The sequence below is a fragment of the Aquarana catesbeiana genome, linkage group LG01 (genome assembly GCF_042186555.1).
Source record: "Aquarana catesbeiana isolate 2022-GZ linkage group LG01, ASM4218655v1, whole genome shotgun sequence".
Taxonomy (NCBI): Eukaryota; Metazoa; Chordata; class Amphibia; order Anura; family Ranidae; genus Aquarana; species Aquarana catesbeiana.
The window spans coordinates 608,058,153-608,074,263 of NC_133324.1; the positions used below are offsets into that span (position 1 = coordinate 608,058,153).

Sequence of the window (16,111 nt, forward strand, 5' to 3'; positions counted from 1 at the left end):
TCCGCCATTACCATACTTCAGTAAATTATTAGTGAAGTATGTTAAACATAACCCTCACTTCCTGCCATTTTCTTTCACATCCCTTATGCCTCTGCTTGCTCTGTAACTGACCCTGGCTTGTTATTCGACCACACTTCTGCCTACCGATTCTGTACATACCTATGCCTGATCTGAAACTGACCCTGGACTGTTTGACCATGCTTTTTGCCTGCCTCTTGGACTGATCTTGTACCCTGCTACTGGACTAGTGGGATTCATAACACAGGGGCTTACATATGTGAGGGGCTCCAGAATAGTTTTTCTGGATGAAGAAAACTATTTTTTTTGTTTTCTCATTCCTAGATTAGGATCTGGAGACTCGGAGGCTTCAAAGTGATTTGGGTGTGAGAAGCCTCTACCCCTGTCCCCATTCTGTCCTGAACGAGGCCCTATTTCTGCCTGCTGCCTGTAGGACTTCTGCCATCATGCCTCTGCCTGTCGCATGAACTGACCACACCACATGGACCATGTTCCTGCCTACTACCAGGACCAATGTTTTGGCACTGCTGACAATCTCTGCCTGCACTGACCCTGGACTGTATATGGACAGTATCCCTGCCTGCTGCCTGTTCTGACTATGGACAGTATTCCTGCCTGTTGCCTGGACAACTGAGTTCGCTTTTGCTGACCAAGTCCCTGCCTGCTGCCTGGACCAGTGCTATCCTCCTGTGGACAACTGCGCTACTAAAACCACAGATAATCTTTTGTTTACCCTTTGCTCAGCAGAATGTATTTTGGGGTGTAATTCTTGGTATGTGCATGCTATGTGTCCCCAGAACACCTGACGGTGTTTCTTGCATGTTGGGCCTCTGTATGTGACCAGGCTGTGTAAAAGTCTCATGTGGTATTGCCATACTCAGGAGGAGTAGCAGAATGTATTTTGGGGTGTCATTTTTGCTATGTACATGCTATGTTTTGGAAATATCTTATAAATGGACAACTTTGTGCAAAAAAAAATGCATTTTAATTTTTTTCCCCACATTCTCCAATAACTTCTGGAAAAAAATGAACCTTTGAAAAGACTCATTATGCCTCATAGATTATACGTTGGGGGGTAAGCTTTCCAAAATGAGATCATTGTGGGTGTTTCCATTGTCCTGGTGCTCCAGGGCCTTCAAAATTGCAATAAGTGGTTGAGAAATTAGATATGTAATTTATGCTCCTAGAATGCCTGAAGGTGCTATTTCAATGTTGGGCCTCTGTATTTTGCCAGGCTCTGTAAAAGTCTCACACATGTGGTATTGCCACATGTGTGAGGAGTAGCAGAATGTATTTTGGGGTGTCATTTTTGCTATGTACATATAATGTATTTTGGGGTGTCATTTTTGCTATGTACATGCTATGTGTTGGAAATATCTTATAATTGGACAACTTTGCTTTTTTCAAAAACTTCTGGAAAAAATGAACCATTCAAAAGACTCATTATGCCTCATAGATTATACATTGGGTGTTAGCTTTCCAAAATGGGGTCATTTTGTGGGCGTTTCCATTGTCATTGTGCTCCAGGGCCTTCAAAAGTGTAATAGGTAGTTAACAAGTTAGATGTGTAATTTATGCTCCTAGAACACCTGATGGTGCTCCCTGCATGTTGGGCCTCTCTATATGGCTATGCTGTGAAAAAGTCCCACACATGTGTTATCGCCATATTCAGGAGGAGTAGCAGAATGTATTTTGGGGTGTCATGTGTGGTATACACATGCTATGTGAGAGAAATAACCTATTACAATGACAATTTTGTGGGGAATAAAATAATCTTAATTTTGCAAAGAAATGTGGGAAAAAATGACAACATCGAAAACCTCACCATGCATCTTACTAAATACCTTGGAATGTCTACTTTCAAAACAGGGGTTATTTGGGGGACATTTGTACTTTCCTGGCTTGTTCGGGTTGCAAGGAATGAGATAGTCCACCAGTACATCAGGTGTGATCAATTTTGTATGATTTGCACCACAGCTTGTAGATGCTCTAACTTTCACACAGACCAAATAATATCCACTAATTTGGGTTATTTTTACCAAAGATATGTAGCAGTATAAATTGTGGCCAAAATTTATTAAGAAAAATGAATAACTTGCAAAATGTTAGCACAGAAACAAAGAAAAATTCGTTTTTTTCAAAATTTTCAGTCTTTTTTCATTTTTTGCATTTATAGCGCAAAAAATAAAAAACCCAGAGGTGATCAAATACCACCAAAAGAAAGCTCTATTTGTATGAAAAAAAGGACAAGCTGAAAATTGGTCTGGGCAGGAGGGGGGTTTAAGTGCCCATTTGGCAAGTGCTTAAAAACATTTTAAATATTACATCATTAGATCATTCTATTGTAATTCTTAACAATGTACAGTAGTGCACACACTGCAGTGCACTGTGGATCGCCATTACTACAAGCCTCCAGATTTTTTGCATTAGTTGCTTATTTAATGTTGTTAGAAGTCAACACGGTTTAATATATGATATGGTTTAATATCATACTTCTGGTATTTCATTTCCTGGTTGATATAGCCAGATGGCCTAAGTTGGAATGTAACCAGTTACACATCAAAGCTTTGTAGCATATCAGAATAACAAGGGCTTGGCTCAAGCCCACCTGCTGTGATATGTGTGATTACAGGCTTCAAAGAGAATAAGGGCTAGCTAAGACGGCCCAGGGCTAATAGAGATGATTCATGGACAAACGCTGCCCCCTAGTGGACAATACAGCATGCTTCCTGGAGAATGGGCAGATATTTGAAGGACTACCTCTTGGCAATATCTATTGGGGACGGCTTCGAGTGGGCGTATATGTTTGAGTAAAAAGAGCACACACAGGCAATTTGTCCCCTTTCCCTTTGGATCATGGCTTGGGCCTAAGTCTCATGGCTCTGGCCCTCTCATCAACATCTGAGCATAGCTGGAAGAAACAAGCCTCGCGGAGGGCCTTGTGATAAGCATCTTTCATATTCTGATATGATGTGTATTGTTAGTCTGAGTTTGCAATATCTGTCTCTAGTATTTCATGTTAGCTTTCTTATTTCCTTGGAAAATAAATAAGACTTTATTACTTATAAACCGTGTGTTTGGTTTCATAGCTAACCTTGTATTATTGTGATATCGACAGTAACATGTGTTCAGAGTTTAATATAGATAGGCTAACTATAGGGATTCGACGAATTAATACATAGGTACAATAATATTTATTGTATTATTTTACTTCAAATGTTTTGCACATCTTTGATTTTTACAGTTTTGCAAAAAAGACACAATTGGCATTGAATGCAACAATGAGTATAATTCTTGCTATTGCAAAGCATCACTGCCATGGCATGCGTACAACTCCCTCCCACCACTGTGTTGGGTTGAGGTGGGCGATAAGAAGTGGTAAAAGCACAACTCAAACACCTATTTTTACCACCCCCTGACTGCAAGTGTAAGCTATACCTTAATAAAATCTGCATAAGTACAATGAAGCTTGCATGCAGAACTTAAATGGGGGACTGTCAGAAATGTTAATGCACTATTCATTTTGAATGTATGTATATATTTTGCATAAGGTTTTAGGTGGCAATCTGAACTCACTGTGATATCATGGTGGGTGTATGATGCATTTTTAATTGGTGTTGGACTTGTATATAAGGTGCTATAGACTGTATAGTTTTATGTAATTTTACCTGAAGAAGGATATTGCATTTATTTATGACATGCTGAATAGGCAGTAATCAAGGATAAAGGAGTGTTGGTTTAACTGTATGTTTTTGTTTTTTTTGTTAAACCTGGAGCAATTCAGTTGTTGTTAAAGCATTCCACACATAAGGTCCATTATAGGTTTGGTGTGTGTGTGATGAAGATATCTTCATGATGGAAGTACCACACTCCAGTAGAAAGCACTCCCTACCTCTACTCTATTACTACAAGCACAATTGTATTCCCTTTAGTATGTTTGAGCCACGATGGAGCTAGATTCACATAGACACATAACTACACCTTAAAAATTGAACGTGCACTTGTTCTCTGTGATGCTATATCTAAAATAGTAATAAACACCTGCACAGGTTTTGACTTACTCATTCTGCTAAAAATTACATTAAAAAAAAAACATTTATACATGAAATTATGGTTTAAAGCCATTACCTGAAATTATGTTTGTCCAAAGAATTAGCCATATGTTTGGGGTTTTGAGAGCATCGATACAGATTCCTCTCATCCATAGGAATAATGTCAACATCACTGAAGATAAAGCAGTTATAGTCATAATCTTTACTAGCTTCTGTAAAGCCAACATTCATCAGCTTAGCTCTATTGAAAGTGGACATTTCTATCTGCAAAACAAAAGATTATATAGTGGACATTATTCTTAATGCTCTGCTCTCATTTTCTGTACCACTAATGTGTAAGTTGCATCTTCAAATACAAACCTTTGCACCAACTACATTTAAAACACATTTTATAATCCTAATGCCGCGTACACATGACCGGACTTTCCATCAGAAAAGACTCCGACGGTCTTTCCAACGGAGTTCCGCTGAAACTGTCTTGCGTACACACCAAAGTCCGACCGTCTAGAACGCGGTCATGTACACCACGTATGACAGGACTATAAAATGGAAGTTCAATTAGAAAAAGACATCCGACAGGGAGTAACCTCCATGGGTGTGCCACATCCCAAGTGCATAGAAAAAGCAAGAGTCCCCTGGGGTGGGATTTTAGAGGCACTACCACACAATATTACAATATAAAAAATAATTTAGCAAAGATATAAATCAAAAACAAATTTGTACAATAATCACAAATATAAACAATGAACATGAATATGGATAAAAAGATGAAAACAATGCATAGAAAAGAACCATTAATGGAAATGCATGATCTCACTGAACCAACGCGTTTCAGAACTTTTCCTTCATCAGGGTTCATTTAGTGAAAATACATCTGAATATTACAGAATAAAAAACATGATTAGTTATAAGTATCAGCACCTCTAAAGGGAGCCAAGAGATGGAAAACACTTACTTCCAATGCATTGATAGTGCAAAGGTATCCATATGGTTAAAAGCAGCTTAACGGGTGTCTCCCCAACAACGTCCACTCAAAACTTGAATCAAAAATCCCCTAGGCTGTATCGGGAAAATGCCAGGGAGAAACAATGCCCCCCAAGTACACTGGAAATTGTTGCACCCCGAAGCCAGGTGCGGCATGTGTGGGCAAGCTGGGGTCCAGAAGGCTAAGGACCTAGGATCAAACAGGCACACCAAAAAGGGGGGAGAGGGGGGAGTGAGAGAAGGGGATCATTAGCTATACTGAAATATAGTCTAGTGACAAAATGATGTTAAAACAAAAGCAGCCTACCTAATGTGGATATAGAAAAAAGTGTATATATATGTGTATATACCCTTATGAAGTCAGGTAAGTAGGGGAATAGGAGTCCGGACTGAAAAAACCAGGATGCTGTAAAAGTGCTGCTGCTGTGCACCAGACAATATAACGCTATATAAAACCGCTGGTTTGTATGCCGCAGGGTAAGTATTTTTCTCCCTATTCAGCTGTGTGCTTCCTCGTCCGTCCTGGCCCCTCCCCTACGCGTGTTCGGCACAGGGTCACGTGCCTTCATCAGGGGGATATCCAGCGGTTTTATATAGCGTTATATTGTCTGGTGCACAGCAGCACCAGGAGAATGTGAGTACCCCTCTGTGGGAAGTGATTTTTTTATTTAATAAAATAGTGTTTGATAGTATTACACTATGTAGTCTCTCTTCATTTTATGAGTGGATATCTATGGAGCCTTTCAACCCAGAGTGAGTGGAGATCGCATCAGTTATATCCTGCAGAGCCCAATGAGTGGCTACCAAGCGTGATTTGACATAGCTAGCCACTGTGTCACACGCTCTGAGGTGAGCGCAATCACTTTGGGGGGTTACCAGAACAAATCACGGTTGGTGTGCAGCACGGATTCATTACACAGGACATTTTTTTTGGATTTCGTTGAACACGGATACACTTTTGTTTTGGATATTTTAAAAAGACACTAGAATATGGAGATTGTTGAACACTGATTATAGTGACTGCGTTTATAAAGCACAGAGCACTTTTTCGCAATTTTGTGTTATTTGAAAGTTTGCATGTTGCACTAAATGTAAGATACTGCATGTTGTTTGAGGCATCACTTAAGTAATTATATTTTGGTGTTATTCATACATGCACATTGCACTTTAACTGTTTCATATACCAGCATAACACATAGGAAGTTATTTATTTTTGTTTTATTTATTTATTTAATATTTATTTAGAAATGATTTAGGGCACTGTTATATAAGATTATCAAGCGCAACGCAAACATTTTTTATATTTAATTTTGGCACGACTATGAACGCGTGAACTGCGTTTGCGGCTGGATATCTATATAATTGTATACACTTTTTACGTTGTTTATATATTTTTTTAAAAAAATATTTCACGTTTCGCATAATTTTTACACGTAATTTTGCACATTAAGCATTGGATGATTGTGGCTCACAAGATTCTCCTCATTTTCACCCTGGTGACAGTCAGGGAGACTGACCCAGGAATGGGAAGGAGGCGCAACAGGATAGATGCCCCTCCCATGGTGTCCCCCAAAGGGGAACATCTTTGCTGGGCTCACCCACAGAGTCCAGAGCCCAGCATGAAGCACAGCAAAGTCATAGCTAGATGTACCTGCGATCTAGGGGGAATGTATGGATGGATAGCACTAAAATAGTAGTAGATACTAAATAGAGCAAAAGTATGAATAGGTCCGGGGCTCACACAGTAAAAGCCCACCCATCCCTATCTATAGATAAACAAAAAATGCAAAGTGCCTGCTGGGCTCGTGGCATTTGAAGAAATGATGGAAAATGCATGAGCGACATACGGGGGGGGGGGGAGTTGAGGAGACCCCCGTCTCGATTACATTAATCGCGAAACAACAGATACAGTCTGAGTATATCAACAGCACCAAGACTGTACATTACCAAAAATAGTTACATACTAAGAAGAAACAAAAAATAAAAAACAAAATATGAAAAACATATAGACCCTAGCAAGAAATCAAGGTAATGCCGGGAATCGCATGATAAACCCAGGATTTATATATTGCGTATAATTGCCCATAGGGTCAAAGACTCATACTATGTATTACATATAGTTAATGAAGCACAGGCCATACCAGAAGGCAGGAGTAAAGAACACAAGAACGCCCCGAGAGGAGAGGAAGCAGAACAAGTGAAGGTCCCAAGAGACCTATTTTTCCATGCCCCCGGAGTCAAAGCCCTCCAAGAATGGCTTGAAACAGACTGCGTCATTGAGTCCCGGGGGTTTAGTAGCTCGTAAATTGTAAATCCATCTTAGTTCGAGTTGGAGGAGATCCTTGTTCCAATTTCCCCCCCTCGGACTCGGATGTACCCAATCATGAATTAAAAACTTGATCCTTGGGAATACCCCCTGGTGCAACAAGGTTGTATGCCTCCCCAATGGCAAGTCAGGATTACATGTCTGCATGCTCCGAATGTGATGGTATGCCCTATGCCAGAACTCAAGTTTGGTCTTTCCGACATAGAAACACCCACAGTCACATTGGAGCATGTATACAAACGCCTTCAGTCTTCCAGTTAGCAAAATGTTTAGGCCTGAAGGTACTACCATCAGGTAAAATCTGGTTCTTGGTGGTGTACATAAATTTACAATATCCGCATTTCCCGCACATAAATGTGCCCTTGTATTTACAGTGCTCAACATGATTTTTCCCTCTAAATTCATTTCTAACCAATCTAGATGCCACAGGTCCTCTTGAAGGTGAAGGGCTAGCGGGGAGGAGTCTACCCAAACTGGGGTCCATGGTTAAGACGTGCCAACATTTGGACACAATTCGTTTGACTTCTGTATGTTGGTTACAGTACTTGGTGATCATGCGGAGGGGATTGTCTGGGTTCTTAGATTTTTGTGAATAGATAAGTTTATTTCAGGTATATGAGGTGGCCCGTCTGTATGCCTTTTTTAAGGATGTACGTGAATAGCCTCTCAGAAGAAGTCTATCACATAGATTGTCCGCCTCGATTTTAAAAGTAGCATCATTGGTACAATTCCTTCTCACCCTAAGATACTGACTATAAGGTATGGATTTTATTAAACTTTGTGGATGGAAACTCAAGGCGTGTAATATGGTGTTGCCCGCAGTGGCCTTCCGATAGAGGCCACTGCTGAGTCCACCATCATTATTCCTGGAGACCAAGACATCCAAGAAAGGGATCTCACTGCGACTTGATGACATCGTAATAGTGAGGTTAAATGAATTTTTGTTCATGTGTTCAAGGCATAGATGTAAAAGCTCTAAAGGGCCATCCCAAATGGTGAAAATGTCATCGATGTACCAGAACCACATAAGGAAGTGGTCCGTGTACATCGATAAGTTCTCATCATTCAGGAAGGTGTTCTCCCACTCCCCCAGGTACAGGTTCGCGTAGGATGGGGCACAGCAGGTCCCCATGGCTACTCCCTGCACCTGGAGGAAGTGGGAGCCATCAAAAGTGAAGATATTGTGATAGAGGATATACTCCAAAAGCTACAAAATAAATTAGTTATATGCCCAGTCCCCATCACCCTGCTGATAGATAGCATGTCAAACAGCTGTTAGCCCCCTGGAGTGGGGGAAAGAGCTGTAGAGGGCTTCTAAATCGATGGTGACTAGGTAATCATGCTTCAGCATGACAAGGTTTTCAATAATGTTCAAAAAGTGAATGGTGTCTTTAACAAATGAACATAAACTTATGACATGGGGTTTTAGGTATTCATAAAACGTTGCTACCTGTTGGATTATGGCTATTCTTGTGGATTTTAGGTAATGAGTAAAACGTTGGTACTACGGGAAATTTAACTCTGATATATTCCCATATGGTCTTATTGATAATGTCTTATTGATAATGTTGTTGTTGTACGCTAAGTCTACCAATGAGTAGTATAAAACGGAAGTTTAATAGCCATTGCGCCACCCTTTGGGCTCCTTCTGATAATTTCGTGTTTATCTCGTGTTAGAAGTTTGGTGAGAGACTCACCAGCGTGAGAGATTCACGCTTTTCAGACTTGTGTTTTTTCAGATCGTTTAACTGCTGTTCAGTTTGTGCTTGTGGGGTTTGTATCTGCTTTTCAGTGCATGTAGTCAGTTCGCATTTGTTTATTTAGTGCGTTCTTGTCCGCTCGTTGCTGATTTTCAGCTTGCTCTTCTCAGGCCTTGCTGTTCTTCAGTGCGTTCTGTTAAGTTCATTCTGCCCAGCCGACCGTTTTGAAGCCATGTTGCGGGTACGTACTCGTCGTAGAGTTCGTGCTATTCTGAGGCTTGGTGTTGGGGTTTATTCTTTGACCCAAGTCCAGTCGATGAACAGGGTGGGGAGGAGTTCATGGACCAAGAATTGGTTACTCTAGCGTGACCAATTCTCTCACATGCCTTTGCTTCGTGAGATCCCGGAGAATAATCCTCATGCTTTCAGGAACTTTCTCAGGATGACGGACCCCGTTTTTCACCGTCTGTTGGCTTTGCTGCCCCTTATATCAGCAGGCAGGATACCTGCATGAGGCAAGCCATCACTCCGGAGCAGAGGCTAGTCGCCACGTTGCGGTACTTGGCGACTGGGAGAAGCCTGCATGACCTCAAGTTCTCGACAGGCATCTCCTCCCAGGCTCTGGGATCATTATCCCAGAGACCTGTTCTGCCATAATCCAGGTCCTGCAGTAGGACTATATTAAAGTAAGATTTCTCCTTTAACCTCACATTCTATACATTTCATGTTTGCTAATGTATTGTATTTCTTTCATCAATCCCTAATGACCATGATTGTAATATGCTGTGAATGTTCCCTTTGTCCTCATGCATGCTGTAATCTTTTAATGCTACTTTTTTGTCCTTCATGCATATTTGCCTTCACTAACCTCCCCAGCATGCTATCCTGAGCCCATACACACCTAGTCTAGTCACTTAATGTATTTTGTCAGCTCCATTGTAGTGCTTACCCTAAACACCCCCTTAAAATGTGTCCAAATGGTATGTGTGTCCTTAAATTAATTTATAAGCCCCCCCCCCTTAAAATGTGTCCAAATGGTATGTGTGTCCTTAAATTAATTTATAAACCCCCCCCTTAAAATGTGTCCAAATGGTATGTGTGTCCTTAAATTAATTTATAACCCCCCTTAAAATGTGTCCAAATGGTACGTGTGTCCATAAATTAATTTATAAGCCCCCCCTTAAAATGGATCAAATGGTATGTGTGTCCTTAAATTTATAAGCCCCCTCCCTTAAAATGTGTCCAAATGGTATGTGTGTCCTTAAATTAATGTATAAGCCCCCCCTTAAAATGTGTCCAAATGGTATGTGTGTCCTTAAATTAATTTATAAGCCCCCCCCTTAAATTTTATCAATGGGGTGAGGAATCTGATAAGTGGGCCTTATATTTTAGTCTTTAAAGAATACTTAAAATAAATGTTATACTGATGTTGGGCAAGAATGTTTTTTGTGTAATCTGCTTGCAATGTTATGTGCAAAAGTATTTATATTTTTTTTCTTGTTTGACTCCCCAGTTTGCTTCAACGCCACAGGAATGGCAGACTGTGGCATCCCATTTTGCCACCCATTGGGACTTTCCCAACTGTAGAGGGGCTATAGATGAGAAGCACGTCCACATCGTGCCACCACCCCATTCGGGGTCATACTATTTTAACTATAAGGGGTTTCATAGTATCGTGTTAATGGCGTTGGTGTCGGCACAATATGAATTCCTGTATGTGGACAAGGGGAAGAATGGCCGGATGTCGGATGTCGGAGTCTTCGCCCAGACGGAGTTCTACCAGCGTCCCCAGATCGGTGGCCTGGGATGGCCACCTGATGCGGATAACGTGGAAGGACTCCCCTTTGTCTTTATTGCAGATGAAGCCTTCAGTCTGGGCGAGCACCTGATGAGGGCATTCCCCCAAAGGACCCTCACCCGGGAGAGGAGGGTTTTTAACTACCGGGTGGCCAGAGCGAGAAGAGTTGTTGAGAATGCCTTCAGGATAATGGCCAGCCGGTTCCGCCTGTTTCTGACAGCAATCCATATGGTGGACTACAAACTCAGTCATATCGTCCTATCATGCTGCATCCTGCACAATTTTATAAGAAAAAAATCTACAAATTATATTGCCTCTATTGCCTCAGTTGGGCCTGAGGCCGGCTTATTTCAGAGAATCCTGATGGGCCTGGGTACTGGCTGTACTGGCTTGGCCACCCAAAGCGCCCATGAAGTTAGGGAGAAATATGTTAATTTTTTTACGGGTAGGGGTGCCATTGCAATGCCAGACAATGTCTAATTTTTATTAATAATGATATGAATAAAAATTATCAGATAAAATCTAGAAATGTATTTATTGCTTGCTTTTCTTTTTGGCTATCTCCTAGGTTCTCCTAGTGCTCTTGTAGTGCCAAGTGGATTTTTCTTTAGTAAATAAGCCCCTGTGTCACTACAAACACAAAATTACTTACAAAACTGGTATTGAGCAATGAAAGAAGAAGCCACACATTGTTGATTAGCAAACTTTTTAATCTGTGCACATTCACATGTGCGTTTATATTTTTTTTTTTTTAATTTATAATTCTTTTTTTATCAATATATTTTTTTTTTTTAACAATCTTTTTTTTGTTGTTTTTGTTTTTTTGTTTTTGTTTTTACAAACAGGCATGTTTTAAAACATAACATACACACAATTCTGGAACTTACAAAGTTCAACATCTCAAAAATTAAGGCAATAGCAGCCATTATAGTGTCAAAAATGTCTTTATATTAGCATAAATCAGATGGGGTGATGTCACCCCTGTAAAAGCCAAATTTTGAAGATGCACACAAATTGGGATTCCAAATGGGTAATGTCAACATGTGCTATCTCCCATCATGGGGGATCAATGGACGTGTTTTGTGGGTGCAATCCCTACCTCTCACCTACTAGCGTTATGAGGAAGAGGTTGCACCCACAAAACGCGTACATTGAGATCCCTGATGGCAGATAGCACATGTTGACACACCGTGTGCATCTTCAAAATTTGGCTTTTAAAATGTACAAATAAAAAGAAAATGAAGAACATGATCGATTTTGTTTTAGGGAAAAAGGGATTATATTCTTCCCAAAACATTGAACACGTTCTTCATTTCCTGCTGCATGATGTCCAGGCGATTGCGCATTGCGTCGATCTCCCCATTCCACGCCATGATTTTGGTAATGAGGGTTTGGGCGCTGGAGCTAGTAAAAGGTTCCTCCGCTTCCCCTTCCACAACCCGAACATCACCTAAAATTGATGAAAAAAGATGTATTTAGAAATATGCAGGCACACATATATTACCTGAAGCTGGGGTGTACCTTTGTTGGCCAAGTTTCACAGATGGAGACACCCCAAGTATCCACTGGAGCACCTGTGTGGGTTACCCTAAAAAAATGCTCTCTGGTGTCCCACACTAGTGCTCCTGAGTCCAGATGTATAAACGGCTGCTGAGTGTCCTCTCCTTACATTCCACTGAATCAAGTTTGCAATTCATTCAGGTTTCAAAGACATCTAGACAACAATGTCCTAAACTTCTTTTAATAAGACAAATTAGCAAGACCAAAATGTAGTTAAAACCCTGCATCAACTAAATACATCGTATATATTTTCAAACGATGTTTCCTACTAACGATGTTTCCTACTAACAATTACTGTGTCCACGAACATGAAAGTAGCCATTTAAAACTGTACAACAGTAAAGAAAAGCACATGGAGCAGCATGCAAGTTAATAATCATAATAGGAACACACGACAAGTACTTACTTTTTTGAAGCACCTTCTTTATTCTTTTATACTGATCTGGCTCCCTCAGTTTAAGGTCAGACCAGCGTTTTTTAATTGGTCTTTGGAGCGTTGTACCCCAAAATTCTGCTTCAAAGTGTTCACAACTGTTGTCATGATTTGGTCCTTGCGCAAATTGGGATGGGTGTACGGCCCATGTTTCCCATGACAATCCTCCCTCCGCAAGATGTCCACCATTTCTTCAAAGGCCATATTGGAGGCCTTAAATCTCCTCTTCTGGGATCGGAACGTTTCGGGCTCCGGCTTTCCTCATTACTGGAATAATTAACAACCACCTGCTGTGTCTCCAACATCTTGATCCTACTGCACACCGTAGAGAGAAGGGGCAGGGAATATTTGTGAAAAAGAACGTCGGGGCGGGCGACGCGGACTGAGTTTCACGCATGCGCAGTGTATATAAAGCTAACACGCATGTGTCGTACGTTCTGTCCGAAAACTAAGGTAAATGTTTTTGAAAAATTGGAACATCAGTGCTTAAAGATTGAGGCCTATATTGGGATCAGATTATGAGAGTTTAGGCTGACATTAGTGTTTTTGTCTTGTGTATTGTCTTACAGAAAAAATGAATAAGTTTAAGGACACAGAATTTATGTCCAGATTTATTGACAAGTACAGGGAGATGAGGAATCCGTGGGACGTCAAACACAGTTCATATTGCAATAAACTAGTAAGGAAGGCAACGCTGGAGAAACTTCTGGGATTTGTGAAGACTTGGATCCCAGAAGCAAATATGACATTTTTGGAAAGTAATAATGGGATCTTGAGGAACATGTATAGGAAGGAATATAAAAAGATCCAGGCTTCCCTGAGATCAGGAGCATCAGCAGATGACGCATATGTACCCAACCTGTGGTACTTCCAAAAACTGCAGTTTCTGGACGACCAAACTGAAGCCAGGGAATCTCTTTCGACCCTTCCCTGCAGCCTTCCCTCCACCCTTCCCTCCACCCCAGGAGAGGCTGACGAGGAACAACCTGAGCCTTCCATCCTGGAAGAAGCGGATGCGCCCAGCTGGAGCCAGGTATATTATTTTTCAACATATTTATTGTCCTAATATTAATGATGTTAAGTAAATGTTATAACTGATTACCTATTAAGGATTTTATCCAAAAAATGATGTATACATATCAATTGACCGTAGTGGCCAAAAATGTTTGTGACCAGCTTGAAAAATGCTGGGGTCAGAATGATAGTCTTTTATATGTATTAACATTGAATTTGCAAGTTATGATCTGATTTATGAACCAAAAACTAAAACTATGTCCCTTTTTTATACACAGGATGAGCTCAGCCAGGAGGAGGGTCTGGAAAGTGGCAGTCAGGAGGAGGCCATGCCCAGTGACAGCCAGGAGGTGGCCGCGCCCAGTGACAGCCAGGAGGTGGCTGGGCCCAGTAGGAGCCTCATCCATTCCCAGGTGCCTCCCCTCCGCCTTCCAACAAAAAGGCCCAGGAAGGGGACGGTGATGGAGGAGGCAGCACTGGGCCTCATTAGGGAAGCAACAGATGTCCTCAGGAACCCCCCGATGCTAAAGAGGCCTATGAGGGGCCAGTTAACTGAAAACAGCCACATATATGAGCAAGCCCATCCTCTTCCTCCTCCTGCCACAAGTCCACCACCAGATCCACAGCCTCCAAGGAAGGCTGCAGGGAAGGCTGCAGGGCAGTGTGGAGGGAAGGCTACAGCGAAGAGAAGAAAGTGATGGCCTGGGTTCAGTCTGGTCTGATAAAAGATGCAGGCTGGTGTAGTACCACAGCCTGGGGACATATATGTCATCTGCTGCTGGTCCTGATCTCTGGGATTCCTGGACCAGATTGGGCTCCCTATTATATGGACTCCTCAAGATCCCAATTTTTTTTTCCACAGACTTGATGTGTGCCCTGGGGCCAAAATGCTTCACAAATTCAAAAAGTTTCTCCAGCATTGCCTTCATCTTTATTTTTTACCCAGAATAAATGGATATTTTATTTTCTGAAAATACTTGCCTATGTGTTTCTATTCAAATACATTTCTAAAATACAATGTCTAATTAACAAGGAACACCAACCTCCTTGAGGTTCAAAAAAAAAAAATAATAATAATGTTATTGTGGTAACAAAAAAAAAAAAAAAATATGGAGATCACTAGAAAATAAATTTTAAAATAATACTAAAAAAAAGATCTTGATGAAATAAAAAATAATAAAAGATGACTATAAAAAAAATTGGAAACATTATTATGGAGATCTGGCTTTTAAAAAATAAAATATTATTCATGAGATCAGGAGAAATAATCCAGAAATCAGTTTGTGAGAATTCTGTTTGAATATGAGCAGCAAAACAACTTCACTCTTTTAGCATTATAAAGAAGAAAAAAATGCGCTGCATTAAACGATCACAGAATTTGCAGCATGAAGAAAGTGCTAGCTCCCATACGAACGCTGGTTTTACCACACCGAGTACTTGCTTCAGTGCATGTGTCGTTTTTGGTCCGTCAGAACAGCATACAGGCGAGCGGTTTTCCTGATAGGAACTGATTCCGTCGGAAAGATTTGAAACATGTTCTATTTTTAGGTCCGTCAGAATTTTTAAAAGAAAAAAAGTCAGATGAAGCCCACACGCGATCGGAATGTCCGATGGAATGATTCTTTTCTGACCTTTTCTGCTGGAAAGTTCAGTCGTGTGTACGCGGCATTAGAATTTTGCCAGGATCAAGGCACAACCATCCAGCTACCACCTTACCCAGCGTCAATAAACTATCAAATGTTTAGAGCTCTAATAAGTCTGCTTTTAGCAGCGAATCTTTTAATTCACTCTACTGACAGATTTTATTCCACTTTTAACAATATTAAAAAGAAAATCTGTGAAGCCTTTGTAGCAGGTATTTGAGCTGGTCCTCAAGGCTGTGGGCCTGCTAGCATGTAGATGTCCCATCTAGTTACTTGATTAAAATACTGTCATTAAAAAAATAAACATTATTCATTTTCTTGAGGTGACAAGTCACGCATACAGTTGACCTGGAAGAAAGTAAAGGTATAGTAAAATTACTTTACATATGCAATTTGTATTAATAAAAACCCAAAAAACAATTGTGGTGTAATTTTATTTTCTTAACTACTTCAATACAGGGCACTTTTCCCCCTTCCTGCCCAAGCCAATTTTCAGCTTTCAGCGCTGTTGCTTTTTAAATGACAGTTGCGCAGTCATGCAACACTGTACCCAAACAAAATTTTTATCATTTTGTTCCCACAA

At 40.7% G+C, this 16,111-nt stretch overlaps 1 protein-coding gene across 8 annotated transcripts in view; it reads right to left on the reverse strand.

Annotated features, from left to right (window-relative positions):
* Nucleotides 1–16,111, reverse strand: part of LOC141108094 (beta-1,4-galactosyltransferase 1-like) — a 431,706-nt gene that overhangs the window by 306,733 nt on the left and 108,862 nt on the right. For all 8 annotated transcript variants that reach the window (XM_073599387.1, XM_073599370.1, XM_073599345.1 and 5 more), the window contains one exon: nucleotides 4,147–4,334. In XM_073599387.1, the coding sequence (XP_073455488.1) occupies nucleotides 4,147–4,334 (188 nt within the window). The remainder of the gene's footprint in view (nucleotides 1–4,146; nucleotides 4,335–16,111) is intronic.